Source organism: Erigeron canadensis, chromosome 8 (genome assembly GCF_010389155.1).
Source record: "Erigeron canadensis isolate Cc75 chromosome 8, C_canadensis_v1, whole genome shotgun sequence".
Lineage (NCBI taxonomy): Eukaryota > Viridiplantae > Streptophyta > Magnoliopsida > Asterales > Asteraceae > Erigeron > Erigeron canadensis.
In genome coordinates, this window is record NC_057768.1 from 39,478,510 (window position 1) to 39,503,920 (window position 25,411).

At 36.2% G+C, this 25,411-nt stretch overlaps 4 protein-coding genes across 4 annotated transcripts; 2 read left to right on the plus strand and 2 right to left on the minus strand.

Annotated features, from left to right (window-relative positions):
• Positions 1-2,041: 2,041 nt before the first annotated feature.
• Positions 2,042-3,037, minus strand: LOC122610815. Its single transcript, XM_043783770.1, has one exon. It carries the CDS (start codon positions 3,035-3,037, stop codon positions 2,042-2,044), a length of 996 nt encoding a protein of 331 aa, XP_043639705.1.
• A 2,209-nt stretch (positions 3,038-5,246) lies between these two features.
• Positions 5,247-9,317, plus strand: LOC122610816 (auxin efflux carrier component 2-like). The gene is made up of 6 exons (XM_043783771.1): positions 5,247-6,189; positions 6,308-6,551; positions 6,868-6,953; positions 8,569-8,726; positions 8,883-8,959; positions 9,094-9,317. Exons 1-6 carry the CDS (start codon positions 5,253-5,255, stop codon positions 9,158-9,160), a joined length of 1,569 nt encoding a protein of 522 aa, XP_043639706.1. The 5' UTR covers positions 5,247-5,252; the 3' UTR covers positions 9,161-9,317.
• A 2,983-nt stretch (positions 9,318-12,300) lies between these two features.
• Positions 12,301-15,180, plus strand: LOC122580543 (tetratricopeptide repeat protein 27 homolog). The gene has a single exon (XM_043752814.1). The coding sequence runs from the start codon at positions 12,360-12,362 to the stop codon at positions 14,913-14,915; it is 2,556 nt and encodes an 851-aa protein (XP_043608749.1). The 5' UTR covers positions 12,301-12,359; the 3' UTR covers positions 14,916-15,180.
• Positions 15,181-16,334: 1,154 nt separating this feature from the next.
• Positions 16,335-24,890, minus strand: LOC122578377 (ATP-dependent DNA helicase homolog RECG, chloroplastic). The gene is made up of 17 exons (XM_043750326.1): positions 24,802-24,890; positions 24,585-24,720; positions 23,235-23,801; positions 23,010-23,122; positions 22,156-22,390; positions 21,627-21,790; positions 20,787-20,868; positions 20,206-20,295; positions 19,774-20,007; positions 19,190-19,261; positions 18,891-19,043; positions 18,574-18,717; positions 18,325-18,483; positions 17,932-18,015; positions 17,279-17,851; positions 16,970-17,194; positions 16,335-16,541 (listed from the first exon to the last, which is right to left on the minus strand). Exons 1-16 carry the CDS (start codon positions 24,888-24,890, stop codon positions 17,102-17,104), a joined length of 2,988 nt encoding a protein of 995 aa, XP_043606261.1. The 3' UTR covers positions 16,335-16,541; positions 16,970-17,101.
• Positions 24,891-25,411: the final 521 nt, after the last annotated feature.

A 25,411-nucleotide genomic window follows, 5' to 3' on the forward strand; every position in this document is an offset into this window, starting at 1 on the left:
CTTGTACAATGAGGTTGATAAACGGGCATTTTGTAGGATGAATGAGCGGGTCCTTGTGGGCGTAAAATAGTTCTTTTATGCTGGAAGGTTTACTCAGAGGGAGCCAAGATTGGAGGAAAGTCCACAGATAGTCCGCAAAGGAGCAGTGCAAAAACAGATGGGAAGCAATTTCAATCACATTGTTGCAATGGGGGCAGGTCGAGTTTGTGATGGGCAAATGGCGGAGAAGTAGCTGCTCAGTCGTGGGGATGCGATTCATCTCAAGACGCCAACTAAAGATGTTAACTTTGAGAAGCACGATTCTGTTCCAAGAGAAGATCCAATGGTTTGGGCCATAGTTGGAGGATTGAAGGACATGTTTGAAGGATTTGACAGAGAAGCAGCCGCTTGAATCAGGAGTCCATATCCATGAGTCTTGGGAGTTTGAGAGGCTGACGTGGTAGATTTGGGAGAGCAAATCTTGAAGTTGATGAAGCTCTTGTTGGGTTGAAGGGTATTTCGACCAGCACCATTTCCATTGAGTGTATTGCCCATCCATGTTCCACCTTTCTTTAATGAGACAGTCTTTGAATCTTTCAATCTTGAATAGATCAGGAAAGCAAGAGTAGAAAGGTGTGTCTCCACTCCAAGAGTCCATCCAAAAACGGATGGTGCAACCATTACCGACCTTTCCTGAAATCAGATTCTCAAGGCAAACGTCAAAGGGGTTGAGGTGGGAGTTAAGGTTAGCAATGGCTTTCCAAACTCCCACCAAGGTAGAATTAACAGGTAGAGGGGCACAGTTTCGGCGCGAGGAGTGTAAGGAGGTGACGACACGAGCCCAAAGACAGGAGTTATCTTTGCGATATCGCCACCACCACTTTGAAAGTAAAGCAAGGTTTTTTGTTTGAAGGCTACCCAACCCTAACCCTCCCGAATCAACAGGTGATATGATTCTGTCCCAAGAAACCCAGGCAATTTTTTTCTTATCAGATGAACCACCCCAAAAGAAAGATTTACGAATAGACTCAAGTTTGGAAAGAACACTTACCGGCGCCTTATACAGCGAGAAGTAGTAGGATGGGAGACTATCAAGCATGGAACGGATTAAAGTGAGTCTGCTGCCAAGGGATAGAGAAGTTGATTTCCATTGAGAAAGACGAGTTTTGAAAGTTTGAATGACCGGAGACCAGTATCTTTTTAGGTTCATGTTCGATCCAACTATGAGACCAAGGTAAGTCATTTGAAAGAGCCCCATTTGGCACTGTAGCATGGCGGTCAGGGAAGAGATGGAATCAGGGGAGAGATTGATGCCATAGAAACATGATTTCTGAAGGTTAACTTGAAGTCCAGAGGCGATGTAGAAGCATCGCAGAATCCTTGATATGTTGGCGATGTTGGTTTGGGTCCAGGACCCAATAAGAATCACGTCATCAGCATATAACAAATGCGAGATGGTAGGCCCGAAGTTAGGTAGTTTGAGCCCAGATATCATGCCCAGGTTTGAGGCACGCTGTATAACGTTGGAGAAAGCCTCCATGGCCATAATGAAAAGGAAAGGTGAAAGGTCACCTTGAGGCATACCTCGTTTACAGTTGAACTCAGAAGTGGGACATCCATTGACGATGACGGCCGATCTGGTGGAGATGAGGATGCCTTTGATCTAGGAAATCCATTTGTTGCATGATAGAGAGAAGAAAGTTCCAATTTACCGTGTCAAAAGCCTTTTCAAAATCGATTTTTGGGAAGAAGGCTTCACGTTTGTTCTTTTTCAGCCAAGTAATTATTTCATTGAGCATCAAAGGACCATCAAGGATATTTCTATCGGTGAGGAAGGCTAATTGTGTTGGGGAAATAACTTTTGCGATGACCTTTTTGAGGCGGTTTGCAAGGGTTTTGGAGATTGTTTTTTTGATGCAACCGATAAGGGTAATTAGGCGATAATCGTTTAAGGATTGGACAGAGGTTTTTTTGGGGATTAGGACGATATGAGAAAAACTACAACCATGGCTAATTCGACCGGTGTGATAGAAGTCAATGAGGATGTTTAGGAAATCAAGTTTCAGGTCGTCCCAATATCTTTTGATGAAGCCAAAATTAATCCGTCTGGTCCTGGGGCTTTATCACTGTCGCAATCCCAAACTGCCTGGATGATCTCTTTGAGGGTGAAAGGTGATATAAGAAGGTTTGCATCATCTGGGGAGAGAGTCTTGAGGCCGAGGCAATGGATCTTGGGCCTATCATTGATGGGCTCTCTCAATTTATTAGAGAAAAAGGTGAGGGCAACTTGGCGAATTGAGGGAGGGTCAATATGCCAATTACCATTGATATCCAGCCCGCTTATTATGTTCCTGGCTTTTCGACAATTGATAAAACGATGGAAGTATCTCGAATTTTCATCACTACAACTCACCCACTTTGCTCGTGATTTTTGATGAAGATCTTTGGTGATTGAGTGTTCAATGGTGATGAGTTTTTCCTTTGTGTCGATCCATAAAGCAAGTTCATCATCAGTATAATCACGGTGATCAATAATAGTATCAAGGCTTTCCAATTGATCATCCAGAGCTATTTTTTTGGCTGTTTCAGTGGCTTTAAGGTTGTTCAACCAAGTTTTGAGCTCCGATTTTAGATGCTTGAGTTTCAGGTTTAAAATCTGGTTGGGACGTCCCCAAAAAGGACCAGAGGATAGGCTATTAGAAACAACATCGTCAATGCCAGGTTTGGAGAGCCAGGAGTTGAAAAACCTGAATGGCGATGGACCAAAATCCAAAGAGGTGGTGGCCAGATTTATAGGGTGGTGGTCAGAGAGGGACCGGGGGAGGGCTGTGAGTGCAGCTTCAGGCCAAGCATCCATGAAATCTGGAGAGACCAGAATCCTTTCTAAGTTGCTCTTTTTAATGCCGTTGTCGGATACATAAGTGAAAAGGTTTCCATGCATGGTATATTCGAGTAAGCCATTGAGATGAATGAAGGCGTTGAATGATTGAGCGCATGAGTCGTTGAAAACAGAATTAACACGCTTTGAGGGATCTCTGACAGTGTTGAAATCGCCCATGAGGATCCAAAAACCACTGGTGTTAGCAATAAGAGTCGAGATTTCATCCCAAAGGGCTTGCTTAACAGGTAGTTGCTGGGGAGCATATAGGTTGAGAATATTGCACGGGGTGGTGACCCTGTTGATGAATCCAGAAGTAAGGAGAAAGTGGCTAGATTTGATGGTATTAGTAAGGCTAAAGGAGGTTGGGTCCCTGTTTAAACACGTCGGACCGTTCAAATCGTGACCAATTCGACTATGAAAGTGCGGAATCCATTCATAATCGACTTTGAGGTTTCTGTATAATTAATGGACATATAAACACGAATTACATGAAGAATAAGAGATAAGAACAGATGTAAAACTCGTGAATATCATTAATCATATGGATATTACACCAAATCAGTATACATCTGACTGGCACAGGGTATAGATCTCTACCCCGTGCACTATAAACGAAATCTGTTGCAACTCAAATCGTTAAAACACAATTGTAACCTAATTCTAGTATATATAGGCTGTAGAAACGGGCTGGGCTTCTATCTTGTTCATGGGCTTCAACTTCCTTCACACGAACTAGATGCCTCGTGCTGACGTCATCACGACCTTGATGATGCCTTTTCTTCATCATAATCAGCCCTTGGAATTGCGTTGCAACGGACAACAAAAGCCTCTCAGAAATTGCTTCTACAGTCCCAAATGCTTAAGACACCACCGGAGCGACCCTCAGAGCCAGTGGAGGGGATGAAGTCAAAATGGAAGTCATGGTTACCCCAGATACGAGATGGGAGGGTGGTTCTGATATCTACACGGTGATTGGAGGGTGGTATTAGTAATTTCTAGTTAACTATTAAAACTTGTACATAGTCGTGGTTTATACCTCTTTTCAGTACTACAAAACTGCCAAATACCGACGGAATTTTATGACGGAAAATATATGTCAGACTTTTGCGACCGATTTCCGACGGAATACCAACAGAAGCTCATTTAATTCTTTGACTCGGAAATTTCTGAAAGATTTCTGACAGATTTTCAACGGAATAATAATTCAATCGTAAATTTATCGGAAAAATAAAAAAATTTCCGACAGATTTCCACCCCACCCCCACCTTCAATATATCACCATCACTGTACCACTACCTGTCCCGCCACATTAGGGAGAGCCTGACATAACCTTGTACTAGTATATATTTAACTTTAATCTGCAAACCTTTTAGTAAGTTGGACACTGAAAAGGCCCGTAAGATCGAGTAGGTAGGCCAAAGCCCAAAGATTAGTAATTTACATCATATAGATGGGCTTGTTAATGAACGGTCATTTTCTTGATTTTTTAGATACAATCTCTTATATTAATAAAAGAGAATTGTTTCTAGAACTTTTTTCCTTATGTGGCATGCTAACAATTTTTTTAAGCTATTTTCTATAAATTTATGATGTCATAATTGTTTTTTTTATTTTTAAAAACTCTTTAAGCTCTTTATTTTCTACAAATTCTTTTTCTTAAGTTTTTTAATTTTTATTTTATATCTACCATTGATTTATGTTAGTTACTTTTTACTTTTTCATCACCCTAATCAGTTTATATATTAATTTTTATCTTTATAAGTATATTGCTATCTCCATATTAAATAATATACTCGTAATATATTGACAACAAATTACATACAACAACAATAACCCGGGTTAAACCTGGGTTTATTAGTTAGTTATAAGATATTCTAGGTTTTGTTCTTAATTAAAAATAATAATAATAATAATAAAAAATTCTTGAGGTTAGTTGATTGTATGAGCATGGACATAATGTTATTTGTTTGAATGCGTAGGTATTTATTAATAGAGCTTATTTTTCAGTGATTTTGATTTTAACGATTTTGATATAAAAGTATTAATTAAATTGAGCGTTATAAATGTTTTAGATGATAATATTACAAACTTTGGAAAATAAAACTTTTACCATATATATAGTTTCCTTAAAGAAAAATAAAAATAAACAATTAATGATCACTAGCTAGCTTGTATGAATGGTCTAAACTTAATTAGTCAAGCACAGTATCCATACGTCTTCTCTAAATGGTCATCGGTCAACAACACATAAAAGTTTCATATTCGTTATGTCTATATATAAACACTATCATATACTCGTATATACACATTCACATACACAAACACAATCTTGATTAAGATTCTCTCTAAAACTCAATAAACTGGATTTGCCAAGCTTGTGAATAAATTAAATATGATCAAAGGTAATGACTTTTACGCGATCGTGACGGCCATGGTGCCGTTATACGTCGCCATGTTTCTCGCGTACGGCAGCGTGAAATGGTGGAAGGTCTTCACCCCGGCCCAATGCTCCGGAATCAACCGTTTTGTAGCCATATTCGCAGTCCCTTTCCTCTCTTTCCATTTCATTTCCATGAACAATCCGTACACCATGAACTTTCACTTCCTACTCGCCGACACCCTTCAGAAACTCATCATGCTGGTAGGACTCGGCTTGTGGGCCAAGTTCACGAAAACCGGGTCCTTTGAATGGGTCATCACCATATTCTCGCTCTCAACGCTCCCAAACACTCTAGTGATTGGGATCCCGTTGGTGAGCGCGATGTATGGTGACATGTCATCATCATTGATGGTTCAAGTGGTGGTATCGCAATGCATCCTTTGGTACACTTTACTTCTTTTCTTTTTCGAGTTTCGTGGTGCAAAGATGCTGATCATGGAAAAGTTCCCTGAATCCGGACACGATATTGCTTCCATTAAGGTTGATTCAGATGTAGTTTCTCTTAATAATAATAATAATGGGCAAGATTATTTTCTCGAAACGGGGGCGGAATTAGGAGAAGATGGGAAACTTCATGTCAGGGTGAGGAGATCGAATGTGTCTAGAAACTCGATAGATTTAATCTCCCTTTCGGGGGTCGAAATCTATAGTCTGAACTCTTCGGCTATTCAATCGCCAAGAGGTTCTAATTACAACAACCAAACAGATTTTTATGCAATGGGGAGGTTGTCGAATTTCAGCCCAGCAGTGGATTTGTATTCTGTTCAGTGGTCGAAGGGCCAAAAAGAATGGCAAAGTAAAACAAGTCGTGATGAACACACCTTTGTTCGGAGCACGAGTGCCCCCATTCGGTCCAAAGCTGGTCATCCCCAAAATGGAAAAATCGAAGGTAATTGCATGTATAGCAAGTTCTTCAATTATATCAACTTTTTTTTTTTATACTAATTAATTAGTTGCATTTTGAAACTATGGATTTGGAAATATGGGGTCATTAGTTAACTAATTATGATACAATTATACATACGAAATATTATTAGGTAAAGATAAAGAGGGGATCAAACATAGGGTGGACTCTGCGTCAGAGCACCACCACAACACAACAACAATTCCCGAGGAAGGGCCTGGAAAGCAGCTGCCCTCGGCGAGTGTGATGATTCGTTTGATAATGATGATGGTTTGGCGAAAACTTGTTAGGAACCCTAATACATACGCTAGCATTATAGGTCTAATTTGGGCGCTTGTCTCTTTTAGGTAAACTTGTTAATTACTCTCTTCATCTCAATTTAAATATCAAAGTTTGACATTTTGAGTCTTCCGTGTTTAACTTTGACCATTAATATTTTTATTTATGTTATATACTACTTGATGTAAAATACGTATATAAATGGACATGGTTTAAATGTATTTTACATTCATATAACTTTCATCAAGTATTGTGTAACAAAAACAAAATTATTTATATTCAAAGTTATAAAAAAAAAATTTGATAAATCAAAATAGAAAATTGAATCTTAATTGCATAGTTTTTTGTGTTCATTGAAATTAATAATATTCACATTAATTACAGGTGGCATGTGAAAATGCCAAATATACTAGGAAAATCAATTTCGTTGATTTCCAATACTGGTCTTGGAATGGCTATGTTTAGCCTAGGTAAAAGTTGATTTCTTACTTTCTCATATTATTTTGTTTAAACCAAATAAATGTATAGAAATACAATGTACAATATCTATTTTAATTAAAATATTATGTATTTTCTTCCTAAACCCCCTAAATATCCAAATTACAAATTTCCCTAAATATCCAAATTACAAATTTTCAATACATATAATAATATATAATGGTTTTGAAATATGTTTTGAGTATATGTGATATATTTAGCGGTCTATAAGGGTATATATAAAATTAATTTATTTTTAGCATATCTATACATATATTGTAAAGTAAATAATTACCACTGTCTAAGTTTTAAGTTTCAACATTTACTTCCTAAAATGTTTTCTATATTAATTCTAGATTTGCCTAAAATAACAACTCGTATAATACTTTTTCTCTCTCCGCAAATCTCAATCAATCATTTTTTTTCTCTCCTCCATAATTCATTTATTTTTCCATTTCATTCAAAATCTTTTATCTCAAAAACTGTAAATCGATAAATTATAAAAGTTATATGGGTGTTTTTAAAATTTCATGTTTTTTCATTAGAGATGTCATTCGATATATACTTTCGACGAATTTTTAAATTCGAAGGCGGAGCTCGTACGGGCGGTAGATCATCCCATCACCGTCCCCGCTGCCGCCATTACATCACGACCCCGCCATCACCACCATTGCCGCCGCAACGCGCGAGTACCGTTCTCGTTTCTTTGTATGGATGATAGGCATAATTTAGTTTACTTTTTTTTTGCAAACGTTACAAAACATATTTGGAATATATGTTAACATTGTAGTTAATATGCTCTACTAAAAAGTAGCTATATAAGTTTGAAAATTATAATCATATTTTCAAATTTTGTGTGAATAGGTTACAAAAGTACCGTAAAGTATAGCATCAAGAAAGTTATATATGGTCAATAAAGTTATGTTTTGTCGTGAAAATTTGGTTGCAAGATGTTTTCTTGAAGTTTATTATCGTGACTAATTAATACGAAATTCCTCAGTTTAGTATAGTAATTTATGCTTTACGCGGTTGTTTTACACAAGGAAGCAATGTATTTCCAAAACGTCTAGGAAGTAGTTAATTAGTACAATAAATCTGTCCATGTTTTAGAAACACCGTTGTCGAGTTTGTCTGTCAAAAATCTATACATTTCATGACGTCATGAATGTAAACATGCATGCATGTTTTTCCAACCACATGTACTTCGTTATAATAAGAAAGTAGTAGTCGTTTATACACATTTTATTCTGCCTAATTTTAAACAAATATATAAAACTTTGTTCAATTAAGTGATGACTAATTACATCACTTAATTACACCAGAATAACGAACATCCTCATATAAAATTGGGGGTCAACATCTTTCTTAAACAACTTGAATACACGTACGTACAGTCAGCTTTCCTGCATTGCACTAACGCATTTCTAACCAAAACACGGTAATATGCTCCTTTTTCTTTTTTTGTCATATTTATTGCTGTCTTTTTTATCTTTAAATCTCCCGTTAAAAAAAGAAATTAAAAATATCCAAAAACTATGGTTTTATAACTGAAGCGTTATCAAATAAAACCACGCACTTTTGATTTGTATATTCCAATTTTTGATTAAGGTTTATTTATGGCGCTTCAACCTAAGATGATAGCATGCGGGAAATCAAAGGCCACACTTGCTATGGCGGTGAAGTTTGTATTAGGACCGTTGGTAATGGCGGTGGCAGCTTTCATAGTTCACCTCCATGGTACCCTCTTTCGTATCTCCATTGTTCAGGTATACACATCTAAGGACTTCATTTAGCATGCATTTTCTCGTTAATTAGTCTTTCATATTATTTCTTTGATATAGTATTCTAGCTTTGAGTTTCGAATAATAAACTGGTCTTTAACGATCTGATAGTCTTTTGTTTATGCTCAATCATTGATACAGGCTACATTATCGGTGGGGATCGTACCTTTTGTATTTGCCAAGGAATACAATGTTCATCCGACAATTCTTAGTACCGCGTAAGTATATATAAACTGCTAGCTTGACGTTGATAAGGATGTGTACGTGTCATGATATGATTTTTCTGGTTTAGGATTTAACGATTAATTAATTGGAATTAACATCTACTTTAATCTGTTGACTCGATCTGCAGGGTTATATTTGGAATGCTGATAACGGTTCCTATAACTATATGCTACTACATCATTCTCCAACTCTGAAACTAATTGGCCGGAAGACATGCACCCGGGGTTAGTTAATTATTAAGCTTTGTAAACCATTATTACTAGCTAGGACTAGTTATAATTGGTTTAGGACAACTATGTAATTGTTCTTTCATAATGATAGTTTTGTGTACGTACGTAGAGACTTTATTTTATCAGCAAGAATTGAAGGTCATGAAGTAGTAGTTTATATACTACTCCTTAATTAATTACGGAGTAGTTTTCTTTTGTGTAGAAAAAGAAATATCAAAGGAGAATTTCATATATGATGTCTTCCAAAAGTTGCAAATTTTCATATAAGTTATAACATCATATGATCTCCACCTATCATTTTCTAAAATTAAGGATATATTGTTAGTTTGTTACCGACTGGAAGTGCACGATTTATCCCCCATTATCTTCACCTAACACATTTTATAAACTTCCCACGGATTGTATGATTTCACATATCTTTAAAGAGCTATTTCCAATCGTCATTCGCCTTTTAAAAGAAAAACGTTACTATATATTGTTATTCTTTCGAGTGGGTGCCCCGATCGATTCAATCAACCAGAAGAAGAAGAAAGGATACTTGAAGAGGCTAGGGAATTAAAAAAAATTAGGATCCTCTAAAGTTATTTTAATTTTACCTATGAAGTTGAAATAATCTCAACTATTGAATTCGATCCAATAGTCAAGATTAAAAATTGATATTTAAATCTTGACCATTATTGAATTTAATCCAATGGTAACTTCAACTTTAGAAGATCTCAATCCAGTATCAATACACACATGTAATTAAGCATGTGAATTTGAGTGGCGACCAAGCTAGCTCACGTTTGTGCTTTAATGAACTTTAATCCCTTTGCATTATTTTTCTTTCCTTTCTCATTGTGAAACCATACAAGAGGGAATTGAAGACCATAAAAGTGGTTTCCAAGTTTAAGGAAATAAAATATCTACCATTAGTTACTCTGGGTTCTCTTTCTCCTCCATTCATTTCTTTGTCAAAACAGTGTAATGAGTGGATATGGGAGTCTTTTATTTGAAGTTAGTAAAGGATTGAGAGGGGAGAAAGAAAGAAAAAGGAAGTAGGATTATATATTCAAGTAAAAGTAGCCTATAGAAGGGTATAATCGTAGTCACCCCGAATATGAAAAAGCTAGCAATGATTTCAAATGATATTGAAAGATTTTCAAATGTGAAATGTCCTTTGGTGAATGTACGGTTAAACTGAGAAGTTCCATAGTTTAATTGTTATCTCTATAGACTAATGGAAATCCATTCATACCATTTGCTACTATAAAAGAAGCATATTCATATATAACAGCCAACAGGTAATCTAATGTTATGGTCAACATTTGAATGTAAGATGCTATTTTATACTACGGAGTACTTGATAACATAAATTCTAGAAGATGATCGTGAAACATACTTTGAAATTTGATGCTAACGCATGACATCTTAAATGAAATAATTCGTAGATATAATGCGTCAGTATAAAATATTTGGATTTTTTTTTAAATCTAAAAAAGATTAACAACTTATATTATTTTAATAGAAGTTAGCTATCGTAAACAAATACTCCGTATTAAATAAAAAATGAAAATAATCACATGAATACAAAATAAAACTAATACATGAAGATTCACATTTATACTACATAAACTGGGCTTACGAAACATTAGAAGGAAAAAAAATAAAAAAAATTTCAGAATATTTAGTTGAGATACGACATCAAACAAATTTTAACGTATAATGATAATGCATAGCATGTATCCTAATTAATGAGATAATCATGAAGCGTCACAAATATTGGGAAAAAAAAAAATTAGACTTGTCAACATCGAACATAATACCTTGGATAAACAAGAAGTGTCTCATCATTGGCTTAAAAAAAGTTAAGAGAAAATTACATTTTTGGTACCTCAACTTGGCAATTTTTATACTTTTAGTCTTCAACTAAAAAAATTGCATTTTTCATACCTAAAGTTTTGTGTTTTTTCAGTTTTGGTACCACGTTCATACGGCGTTAAATTTTGCCGTTAACGCCCTCACGTGACAAACACGTGAGGGGTATTTTAGTCTTTTGACCCTCTTTTTTCTAAGAAAATTACAGTTTTGATACCTCAAATTATCAATTTTTTCACTTTTGGTACCTCAAGTTGACAACATATTTTTATTACACTCTCCAACTTTCATCTCATACATTATCATCTATCAAATAATACACACTCAAAAGTCAACACACATGATTTATTCTTATTTTTAACGGCTCCTAAAAAAACACCCAATTGTGTGTATCTATTATTGAAATATTATATGTTGTTGGTGTAATTACGGGTGATGGTGGAGGAATTGAATGCATTGATGAATCGATGGCCGGAAAAAAACTCATGTCGCAGTAAAATCCTCTTTGGTGATGTATGATTCAAATAAGAAATCTGAATCCTCTCACCCCTAAATTACCCTCTTAATCTATTGGAATATGCTACAAACGAAACTTGATCGTAATCTGCTACAAATGAGATCCTTACGGAATCTGTTACAAATGGATATATTTGTTACAAACGAGATTAGATCAGAATCTGGTGCATGGTGGGGAAGGAGATAGTCGGCAACCCTTTCTAGTGGTGTATGATTTATATAAGAAATCTGAATCTATTTATGTATTTTTATGTATTGGATTTGATATGGTATAGAAATATAGGTATACATGGATACATATGAATGTATGTTGATTTTTAAGTGTGTGTTGTTTGATTGATGCTAATGTGTGAGATGAAATTATAGAGTGTAATAAAAAAATGTTGTCTACTTGAGGTACCAAAAGTGAAAAAGTTGACAACTTGAGGTATCAAAACTGTAATTTTCTCAAAAAAAAAGAGGGTCAAAAGACTAAAATACCCCTCACGTGTTTGTCACGTGAGGGTATTAACGACAAAATTTAACACCGTATGAACGTGGTATCAAAGCTGAAAAAAACACAAAACATTAGGTATGAAAGCTGTAATTGTTTGAGTTGGAAACTGTACAAAAATTGCCAAGTTGAGGTATTAAAAATGTAATTTTTTTCAAATGTTAAATCACAAAATTTAACTATTTTACCTTAAACCCAACGTATCGATAGAACTTCTTTTGTAAAATGTCAAATTAAACATATCTAAAACCCTATTTCTTCACAAACTCTAAACCTCAACTCTCTCTGTATCAATCAATGGCGGAACAAATCCTTCGCACCTACGAGCTTCGTCTTCTTCAATGCACGCTTTCACCCCCCCAAACTCAAACCCAAGCCCAAATCCCCATTTCCAATCACCCCTTACAAACTTCAATCGAAACCCTAATTCAATCAATTGAATCAGGCCAATATTCCAAAACCCTAACCCTTGAATTCGCTCCCTTTCTTACAAACCCGTCATTTTCAGTCACAGATTTCATCAATTCGTTAGAAACCCACCAAAAAGATTCAATCTTTAGGCTATTTAGTGTAATCCCACTTGCAGTTTCTGCCTTTTTGGGTTTTGTTCAGTCAAATGTTACCGGGCCGCCTGTAACGCTTCCTCCGTTATTTTCGAATCTTGGTAAAGATGATTTGGAAATTTGGGCTAGAAATGAGGTAATGTCTTCCGGGTCTGATTTATTAGGAAAGTTTTTGAATTTGGAATATTTTGTTTTTGCTAAATTATTATTGTTACAAGTTAGAGATTATTTGAAAGAAAATGAGAAAGATGTGATTTTTCAGACGGTTTCGTTGTGGTTAGCTAGGGTGTTGTTAGTTCAACAGAAGATGCTTGATGGGCATTCCTCGGTTTTGTTTGAGAAGTTACAGGAGTTGGGTAATGAGACTTTGGATCATTTAGGTAATTTAGAGAAAGTGTCGAAATATTGGCTGGGGGTTGAAGAATGGGTTTTGAGGGAGGTTGTGTCTATGGTGCATTTAGAATTGGGGATTATTGGTTTTAGGTATGGACGTGTTGATTCTTCAAAAGCGCGTCTTGAGTTGGCTGAGAAAGTGTCTGGGCTTTCTATTTCTGTTAGTGGTTCGTTGGGTTATCGGACTGTGCATCAGGTGGATCCGAAAGCACAGCGTCGTCTTATTGTTGATGGTTCAGGCTTTAGAAATGGGGTTTCTGATGATGCGAGCTCTACAAATGGTGTTTCTGATGGTAATGGTTCTCAGCATGATCAGCAGGTTCATGAAGTGTCTGATGTGTTGTTGACTCCGAGATTTATAGGACAAACTAATGAAGGTTCTGAGAGTTTGAGCCCGGTCCAACAAGCATTAATTTTGGCACAATGTCTTTTAATTGAGAAAAATACTCCTCATGATGTAATGCAGAGGTGGGATATGGCGCCATATATAGAGGCAATTGATTCACAGCCATCTTCGTTGTTCATTATTAGATGTATTTGTGACTTGTTACGTATAAGATGGGAGAAAACCCGTAGCAGAACTAAGGAGCGCACTATTTTAATGATGGATAAATTGGTTCAAAGTGTTTATGAATCTTCTCCTGAAGTAACAGAGCGAATGCGTTGCTGTTTTGGTGTTGATTTACCTACTATTCCTACTCTTCGTAAGGAATATGCAGATTTGTTGGTTAGTTGTGGGTTAATAGGTGAGGCTGTGAAAATCTATGAGGATCTTGAGCTATGGGATAATACGATATTTTGTTACCGTTTATTGGAAAAGAAAGCTGCTGCTGTAGAATTAATAAATACCCGTCTTCTGGAACGACCCAATGACCCAAGATTATGGTGTTCACTTGGCGATGTTACAAACAAAGATTTATACTATGAGAAAGCATTGGAAATCTCAGAAAACAAGTCAGTAAGGGCAAAACGGTCACTTGCACGAAGTGCATACAAGAAAGGGGAATATGAAAAAGCGAAACTCTTATGGGAATCTGCTATGGCGATAAATTCTATGTACCCAGACGGGTGGTTTGCGCTTGGTGCTGCTGCTTTGAAGGCTCGGGATGTTGATAAAGCATTGGATGCTTTTACACGTGCTGTTCAGCTTGATCCTGATAATGGTGAGGCATGGAATAATATTGCTTGTTTGCACATGGCCAAAAAGCGAAATAAGGAGGCATTAATTGCTTTCAAGGAAGCCTTGAAGTTCAAAAGAGATAGCTGGCAGATGTGGGAGAATTACAGTCAAGTTGCAGCAGATATTGGCAACTTCAGTCTTGCGTTGGAAGCAACCCAAAAAGTGTTGAGTATGACTAACAATAAAAGAATCGACGTTAAGTTATTAGATAGTATAATGCTTGAAATTGAAGGGAAGAACAATGAGCATGTTGAATCTATTGTAAATGGTGTTGGAGAATTACAATTAGGAAAAACACGAGAAACTGAGCACTTAACGGAGTTGATTGGTAAAGTTCTGCAGCAAATTGCCAAAAGTGGAGGAGGGGGAGAAATTTGGGGATTGTTTGCAAGGTGGCATAAACTGAAAGGAGACCTCACAATGTGCTCAGAAGCGTTATTAAAGCAAGTAAGATCATACCAAGGGTCTGAACTGTGGAAAGACAAGGAACGGTTTGTGAAGTTTGCTCAAGCCTCTTTGGAACTCTGTAATGTTTATGTAGAAATTGGTGCACGCGATGGTGGGCGTCGAGAACTTTCTGCGGCCGAGATGCATCTCAAAAGTACTATTAAACAGGCTGCTTTGAGGTTTTCAGATACCGATGAATACATGAGCCTCCAAACTCTTCTTGAAAGTGTGCAAGCAATGTTACAGGCTAGTTCGGTAACTTCTGCATAAAAGACCTGTGTCATAAATTTGTGTTCTCTGCAGCAGTGTTTTGTATATTTGGAAGAGCATTGGGAAAAGATTCTCAAGACTTGGCCTTAAAATGTCAATACTGAAGTCGGTGTAGGTCTTAAACCTTTACTCACTTTGGTATAAATTCCATTAGCCAACAGCTTTTGATAGTTTGTATGTGATGCACTGTATGTTGTTTTCGATTCTACACACTTATAAGCTATAACCCTAATTTATTACTTATGGGATTGAAATTTTATTCTGATGTTCTTTTTCTTATTACCCTTTTTGTATACCGTATAAGCATATTGTTTAATATCATTTGCTTCTGAAGAACTGGATTCGTAATTGGCTTAATGCTATTTTAGATGAATCCAAAGACGTTCTTGGAGCCTCTTACCTTTTCGTTATTATTAATATGTTTGGTTTATTGCTAATCAAGTGGGTGTGTTTGTGTGTATTTGTTGATATGTGGTTCTTTCATTCATTACTCAATGCTGATGGTTTTAGTTATTGCCCAGTCATCCTACTTCTAACAGCAGTTTTCATGCATTCCTTTCTAATGTGGTAGGCCCTTTTCGGCTTCGAGTGCAACTTAGGCACGGGCCCATTTAGTGACCTGACCACTCCCAAGACGACCACCCACTTTGCAAGTAGCCCGGATTCGTCACGGGTAAACCCCCATGATCCACAACGGGTATAATCACTTTGCTTCTAGGATTTAAAACTTAGGAATTTTAGGTTCACCCTTAGAGACCAAGCCTTCACTAGTAGGCCACCACCCTTGTAGTTGTAGGCTTGTAGTCATTAACAAATGCCGATAGACAAACAAAATTTCAGTCATTACTCTAGACCTTACAAAATAAGTACCGACTAGGTGATCAAGCTAATTGACCCAAACGAATAGTTAAATCCTTAACATCAAGACCAAAAAGAAAAGATAAAACTTTGTTAGTGCCAAAATAGCTCACATAGTTGTGCATAAAAAGTTCATTGTACTCCTTACACAATGTTGTGCTACTCCAAAAAGATATTCTGCTAATCTACGTGCCAAAGATTAGTTCACTGCAATTCAAGGTTTGAGCTATAAAGTTTGTTCAGTCAATTCAGTTTTCAAATACTTGTCATACAAGGACCAAATGACAATCATGATAGTTATCATTAAAAAGATAACCTTGTATAGTCTTATCTGTATTACGTATTTTACACAGAAAAGATCACACTCTCTCTCCTCAAAGTCCTGCAAGTTCATATTGATACTACAGTCTATAGGAACAAGTTTGGAAATTAAGTCGACCATGATCCAACTCAGGCTCAAACAGGCGAGAAAAGTTCATTAATCTATACAAGAAAATACTTCTTGGTTTAAATTAATAAAGCTTTGCATTCCAGAAAAAAAAAAAAAAAAAAAAAAAAATCTATACAAAAATGCTATATTGGATTATAAGAGAGGAATATAAAAAATTGGGTGTCACCAGGTACATACAACAGCAGATGTCTTTGCATAAAATAATAGAATGCCCAGATTGAGATGAATCGAGCAATTTACCAATTGACTGCCATACTTTTCAAACCATAAACTTTCAGCTGAAAATCTCTGTGTAACTGCTGCTCTCACTGACCACCCTAAAATTTACAATGGAAAAAAATTAAGAACAAGATGAGCATCACCGTCATGGCATCAAATTACCAGGTCATGGAAGCTACAAAGACAGACTAATATAGATAACAAGAGATTTAATCAAAGATAGATCGTAGGGAGTCCACACATACCAAAAAGGTTGTTATATAATCGTACACCAGAAAGGCTCATGTAAGTTAAAATAGTTCTGTTGATGATTTTCAAGATATTATTGCATGTTTACACAATTTTAATAGAAAACAACTATACATATCTAAAACAGTAAAACTTGCGCTTTGATATGCGCATGAAAACTGCAATCTCTCTTTTTATACAACTTTATAGGTATGGCACATTTGTCACTATCATCATTAAATATATTTCATCATATAGGAGATTTACAAATCTCTAAATTTCAGGGATAATGACATACCTGTATCAAAACTATCGACTGCGTGGAAGTCCAAGGCTTATCCCTGGAATGGTTTCACAAGCCCTGAAGTATGTACAAGCTTAAGAAACTGAATTGTGATCCTATGTCTCACCATCATAATGCCTATTTGTATTAATCACCTAAAAGGCAGAGCGGTTGTCTCATACTGAGCTCAGCTTTAAGTGCTGGGAATTTCTCCAAATTATGTGAATCACTTAAAACTGACTGCAATCACAATACATATTCATACATTAACAAAGCTTATAAAGAATAAACCAAAAAATTAAGTGTTTTGGTTTAGTATATTACCAGTGCAGCAAGGTGTGCTTCTTGAAGGATATTTCCGTCTATTTCCAATCTAGCAACTGGAAACTCTGGAAGATGACCAGACTGCTTCCTACCAAGCAAGTCACCAGGACCACGCAAAAGAAGGTCCATGTTAGCAAGGTGGAAACCATCCGATGATTTCTTGAGAATCTCCAACCGACCCAGCCCACCAGATGTCGAAGACAAAAGTACACACTTTGATTTGCGGGACCCTCGTCCAACTCGTCCCCTAAGTTGGTGTAGTTGAGCTATTCCAAATCTCTCAGCATTCATAACGACCATCATAGAAGCTTCAGGAACATCAACACCAATTTCAATGACTTGAGTAGAAAGTAGTATTTGTGTCTCTCCAGATCTAAACCGTCTCAAAGCTTCATCTTTTTCATCACTTTTCATCCGCCCATGTAACAAACCGCAATTGATCCCTTCAAACCTATTTGATATTACATCCAGGTCAGCAGAAGCACCACGAAGCTGAGGAAGTTGCTCTGATTGGTCAATAATTGGGTAAACTATATACACTCTCCCCCCTGAATCCAATTCTTCCTTCATCATCTGCAAAAAGTGGTAAGAATGAGATAATGATTTCCATCGAACGGATGTAATGATAGGAAAATCAATTTTTTTATAAATACCTGATAGACCTCTTCAAAACCAGTATCATTCCCTAAAACGACAAAGGTATCAATGGGTTTTCTCCCAGGAGGTAAGTCAGTTATCTGCAAGTAGATTGAGGAAACCCATTCGACACCAGTAAGCACCTTGAATAATCTCAATTAATATAATGATTAAAAAAAAAGAGTAAACTAACATATATCACTTCAAATCCACAAAACAATTCAGCCTACACTCATGCTCCTAGATAAAATATTTTTATTTCACCAAAATGGTCTCAATTAATATGTGACTTTTAAGGAAAAAAAATAGAGGTGTTGTAAGAACTTGAATGACTTATTAGAAACTTGTAGCTTGGACACGTATGTATAAGAATTACAGAAAGCTAATAAGTACGCAGGAGGATCACATACTTGTGTCAGAGACATGTCTCCATACAATGCTAAAGCAAGAGTCCTTGGTATTGGGGTTGCAGTCATAGCAAGAACATGAGGCGCCATATTTATATCATCTTTTGAGATGCCACTTGGATCAACTTCAGTCAACCTTGAAGTTACTGAGTTAGTGTATAGCTGCCAGAAACAAAATATTAGGACAGGGAAAACTAATTACAAGATTTTAAATGACTTAAAGACCAATAAGCCAGAAGGGGGGAAAAAAACCTTGCTATTAAATCGACCTCTCTGGATCACACCAAATCTGTGCTGCTCATCTACCACAGCAATCCGTAAAGAAGAGAATTCCACTTTTTCAGCAATCAAACTGTGAGTCCCAATGACCAATGCAATTTCTCCACTTTGGAGACCCTGCACGACTCAAATCCAGAAAACATAAGAGTCAAAGTAGAAGTGATAGCACTTGAAATCTTCCTTCACTTACAAGATACTCATGGAAGAAAACAATATATTCATGTCGACTGTTGATCTGAATGTATCATAACAAAGATTTAACTTTAAGGGATAGTGACACCTGTGTATACCTCACGAATTTGACGTGCCTTTTTCGCTGGGGTTGAGCCTGTTAACAAAGCAACAGATGGTTTGCTATCTACGTCCTCCAATTTCTCAAGCAAACTAAGAAAGTGATCATGGTGTTGGATGGCAAGTAACTCAGTTGGAACCATGAAAGCCGCCTACGAAATATATCACAAACAACAAAGCCATGAAAACGGATTTCATCTCGCATACAATAAACACTAAGACTTTAAAAGGCACAAGAACAAACTAATAAATCAAACTTATCAGTTGGGAAAGAACATGAGAGCTAAACTAAATTGACCTGATATCCTGAACCAATAACCTCCATACAAGCCAAGAAAGCTACTACCGTTTTCCCACATCCCACATCTCCCTGCAAAGAGACGACAGCTTCAAATGAGTTCATCGCAAGAGGAGTTTTTAGTCATCATGTTTACATGATAAATAACTGATGTTAAAAATGTGCATATCCCATAAATGACAGGTCTATGTTTTGTTATAACCATCTAAATGTCCAGTGTCCGGTAAAAATTAATCTAATAGCAAATTTGCAATTAAGAAAAATTAACTCGGCACGTAGAAGAGAGGAAAGCATATTTATCTTTGGCCACCAATAGTGTTAATCTCATTAAAACCCAATCCTTCACTTTTAGTGCCGTGTTCAACTTTAATGCAACCATTAGCATTAAAGATATGCTTAATAAAACCTGGAACTTCAGTTAAATACACATCATCGATATATCCACCATATAAACAACGGAAATACAAATCGCAAAAAAAATTGTTTACCAGTCATGATGGATGATATGCACAAAATCTGGATCCTAACAACCATGGTATATTTAGAAAACAGGAAAAAGAAAACGCTTTGATTTCAATTCAGACCTGCAAGAGTCGATTCATAGGGACTTGCCGTTTTAAATCCCAAATGATTTCCGATACAGCACTTAGTTGACTAGAAGTTAAAGAATATGGTAGAATCTTCATGAACTGCTTGGTTAGAGTACACCATTCCTCAGCCACAACTGCATATGTTGCAGGGTTTCTATACTTTTCCAGCAAACCATCTTTCTCTATCCTAGTACCAAGCCCTTCAAGCATTTGATACAAGCGAGCCAGCTGTTACAACGTACAACATGTCAAAAACTGAATAAAAAAAAATTATACAACATCTTGGAAGAATGAAACTTCACTACAAACTACTATAATGAAATGCTCAAAAAAGGGCTACGGGTCGGTTCCGAGCAATTATTCTCTTCAAGCACCATCAGCACAAGCTCAAAAAAAAGGAAATACGATGTATAAAGAAATGCTCACCTGTAGGTGGAAGAACTCATCAAATATAAACCTTTTGCGAGCTAAATCAGCCTCACTAAAATTAGCTGGCTGGTGAATCCCAAAATATGCCTGCATCAATATAAAGACAGATGCACAAGTCATATCTGGCAACAGTATCACTATGCATCAAGAAAAACAGAACCAAATTATCTAAAGCATAGACATCTTATGCGTACTATAATAAGAAAATTTAACTTAGTTATACCATCAAACCCTCATCATATACATAATCTACTTATATCTTTCTAATAGTAATGTTAATATGTAGATCGTATAAACTCCTACTATTTCCACAAGTTGTCAATTTCCTTGATTTTAAACTCGACATTTTAATATGAGAGAACATATGGTCCATATTCACTGCCATCTCCAGCAGCAATGCGAAGACCTCACATTTGGAGGCTGTTTGTTGGCACTTCATAAGGCCGCTAGATGCCCCCCCCCCCCCCCCCCCCCCCCCAGCACACAAACAAATTTATTCAGTCAGACCTTGAGTCAACAGTGCTGTTTTTTCTGTCTGAAAGGAAACTAGGAAAGTGTTAATAACTTAGCCGACTTACATCACGAAGGCTCTTTAGTCCAAACATATGAAGAATATTCTTTGGAATCGGATCTATATCAGGAGGCAAGGCATCTAGAACTCTGGAAAACATAAATGAGCAAATGAATATCCACCAATGTGTATGAGGAAAGATTGTTCCATTGACAATGGTAAAAGATATGCAGTGTAAAATGAGATTTCTCAGCCACTTCTGATGTAGATAACTTAGCGCACACAAGACATGCAATCCATTATTCAAAACGAGTTGCAATTCACCATCAAGCAAATAAGAACAAGAAGTAAAAATAGAATACAAAGCCCTCCCATGCATATAGGTAACCATAAACAAGTGTTTAAATAGGCAAAGCTTTTATTAATCAGGTAGTATCCATGACATGATAAATTTTTATGAAGTAATTAATCTATTTAACCTTTAGTACTCTTATCCTCAGAGATATCTATAAAGTATTATATCATGTAATACTCACACAGATGGTATGGAGATATGGAAACCTGAAAACAAGTCCATGTAACGGAGATCAAATGACATAAGGATAAATTAAGCCCCACAGATACCGGCTATATAGTACAAAAAAACAGTTGGAAGGAAGATAGATTATAATGAAAATTAACTCAATCGAATAATTAAACTAATAAACTGCCTCTTTTAAAGAACCTCGGTACAAGATTCTTAAAGTATGCTAATATCATCTATTAGCCATAGATAGCTCATCGAAAAAAGTATGCTAATATCATCTATTAGCCATAGATAGCTCATCGAAACAGATGTGAATGCCAATAATAAGTTCATGTCACAAAATATTGCTGATTGATGAAGTAGAGAGGGCAGAAATCAAACCTTGCAATCATATCTCCAAGTAACCTCGGATTGAGACCACCTTTTGAAGGGTAAATTGGATATGGTCTCCCTTCGGCACAGGCAGATTCATCATCATCATTTCGAATTAAATCCATGCTATATTCCCTCAATTCATAATGATCTTTGGTCCGCATAGTCCTCACCTACATCATATGAACATGAAGTGCTGCATGATCTTGCATCATATCATCATACTACAAAGGCATTTGCATAAGACCCTAACTCAAAGTATTGTACCATGCATGTAACACAGCTAACTCTAAGCCTCTTGTTACACAACCCCTGTTTTCTCTTGCTCAACGCACTGATTTATTTTGCAGAGTTCAGTTAAAGGCTGAACATATTGCAACACAAAAGCATCATATATTGTCTAGTTACACGTAAACGATGACAACCTTCTTACTTTGTTTTAATGCATTACCACTATAATAGTCCCATGACAAATAAATCCAAAAAAAGACTAAAACCAGTGAACCAATATATGAAATGCAGAAACTTGTAAACTCACCTTGCCACTGACACATACAACGTCTCCTGCTTTCTGCTTCTCCTGAAGACTTCGTAAAAAAGGCTGATATGTAAAACGAGTACCGCGAAAAAATTTCTTCAGATGCAAATATATAGTTCTCTTGCTTCCACTATTCTTATCAGAAACCGAACAAGCAGAACCCGAACCACTTTCTGAAACCTCACAACCAACAATCACCTCAAGAAATGATAGAGAACAGCTTGCCTTGATACCCCTACATTTAAAATCATAGTGAAAACATAAAAAAAATATATATATACATATAAAAGAAAATAGATATTGTGTTCCATAGCATTTGCACAGGGACCCACAATCAGAAGATTTTGAACTAATAAAAGCACAGTATCTAGTTGTCATTTACCCATGGATTTCTATGAACACATACTTGATCATTTTCTACCATAAGTGTACTTTCATGCTCTTCGTTACAAAGGACCTCCAGGTAACTCTAGTAACAATTGGCTACCATACATTAAAAATGTATCAAAAGTAGCCACATCACAGGCAACTACTATTGGTTTCCTTGAAAAATTATCATAAATGAAGGGACAATAAAATGAAAATAGAAGAAAAGAATAGTTATTAGAACAGTAAGGGTCCACAATTAATCTACTCTAAACCAGATAAATATATGACGTGAAGGACATTTATGTTGACATCTTCTTCCAATAGTAACATATAGCAAAGGCTAATCCGTAAGTCACAATACTCTAAATATTTGACCATGTTCACTAACGAAACTTCAAATGATATCATCCGTCCACGCAAAAGATTGCACACAAAAGGTTATCAACAAAGAGGGGACTGAAACATATATCTAGGAAGATTCTGACCTGGATGATAGAACTTTTCCAACAAATATCAAGTACTGCCCATCATCAATTGTAAACTGTGCATTCTGTAGGTCAGCATATGTCCGGGGAAAATGACTCAGCAACTTCCTTATCTGCAGATCAGCAAAGGAACAAATTAGAAATATACACAAAAAGGGTATAAGCAATTTATGGAAAGACAGAAAATCAATAATATCGGCATTCACATATTTTCCTATAACCCACCGTATGTAGGCCACAGGTTTCCAACTGACTACAGTGCTTCTTGCTTAATGCAGCTACACTGCTGACAGATTTATCAAGTATGAATTCAAATGGTACCGTATTCGTTTGATCTTTTACTGGACCTCTATTAAAAGAATCATCGACAGCACTTCTAAGATCTGAATTTTCTGTATTTTGGGATCTTTCTTCTTTTAGTGAAGAAGAATTCTCAACTTGGAAAATGGGTGGACGACATGTGGAACCTGTAATATCTTGATCTGATCTACTTTCAATCTCATCTGAAGAAGATATATTAAGTTCGTTAGCTACTGAACACCATGAATCATATAGCATATTTGAGTCCACCACTTTAATACCGATAGAGCTATGAAGAAGCTCGCTACAGATTTCTTTCGTCAAAACACTACTCTTTTCAGAGCCATCTTCAATCCCATCATATAGCTCTACTGGGGTAGACTGCCCTAACATGATACAAGGAAATTGTTTCCGAGCCAAAGATGCATCAAAATCATATTTATCTTCTTCGAAGAGTTCATCAAAACTATCATGGCACATAGCTGTAGATAACTACAAGAATGAAATGACTTTTTACTTAACTGTTACTTGGGTAAGTAAAGCATAAAGTGTGAAAAAGGATGCACAAAAGAATGCCCTTTAGAGGGCACAGGAGAACTCATAAAAGCACATTATCCAGTTGTACTCATTTTCTACCATAATTGTGTTTTCATGCTCTTCGTTAAAACAGCGGACAGTTCTGCAGCCCTACCATTTATAGTGTGAGAGTCGCATTCTCTATATGAATTACACAATATAAGACTTTAACACAGTTCTCTTGACATACAATTTTCCACCATAAAAAAGCTCAAACATCAATGCCAGTTCAGGATATTCTGATAATTTATGTCTGTGGCCCTATCATTATCATGGAAGCTTTTACAAAGAAAAGGAACCATTTTACCATACATTATATTCGGAAGGAAAAAAAAAAGTCATTCATATGAACAAACTCAACTTGTTACTGAGATACATCCGAAAAAGATAAAAACAACAGAGAATCTTAAGGGTTAAAAAACTTTAGCTAAACAGTACTAAGAGAATCACCGATTAAAAGACTAATAAGTTGATCAAAAAACATTTGTCAAGCAACTAAATGTAGTGTCTGTAATATCAAGTAAACCTTTTACAAACACTACAAACACGGAAACACCCCTAAAAATATTTTTAATGGATGTACTGACTTTACCTGCATCCAACAGACGACAACTGATATTACAGGAAAGAACCAAAAGGTCACAAATAAAGATGGGACCAAAATGTACATAAAAAATAAAATCCATGGTGAGGACATACCTTACAGAACAATTTTCGACGGTCCAACCTGCTTGCTCTGCCATAACTATCAACTTTGTGAAAAACATTATCTGTTAACCTAGGTTTTGATGAAGAGAAATATCTTGAGATATTGCATAGCAGAAGACCATTAAACCTGCAAGTATTAAAAAAATTACTTAACCAATCCATTTACTCCCACAGATTACACATTTGCACGATTAATGATCAAATGTACCTCATTTTTCTACCGAAAACATGCCTATACCCTCGTGCAGCTTGAAAAATGTTTGAACGAGCCAAGCATCTTTCACTTAAACACTGCATGCTAAAACTTTCTTGATTAGAAAGAGAGGAACTTTATTCAGTCCACCTATTAAAATACACTTAACTGAAAACAGAATCTACCATAATCGTGGAATACTTAATGGATAACAAACTAAATATATAAACTGCAAACAACCCCAGAAAGCCATCATTAGCATCCGATATCTTGCAGAGACTTGGAACAAGGATATCTGCCAAATAATAAAAAAACAAAGAAGCGACACCATTTATAGGTTGGACGGCTGAAAGGAATTGTTTTTGGAAAAAGCAAACAACAACCTAATAAGTGCTGACTCAAAAAGATCCACAGTGATATCTTGGCATACATATCAAATCCTATTGGTGAGCAACAAAAGATGCATATACAACAACTTCTGTTCCGGTTGGGATAGGTTGTTACCTCTGGTTTAGAACCTATTGCATTAGTTAAGTACCATGGATTTGTCTTGCTAGTCAATAGTTGGTACTTCAGCTTAAACGATTCCCCAGATCTGTATGGCTTGGAATTTAACAAGCTCAAC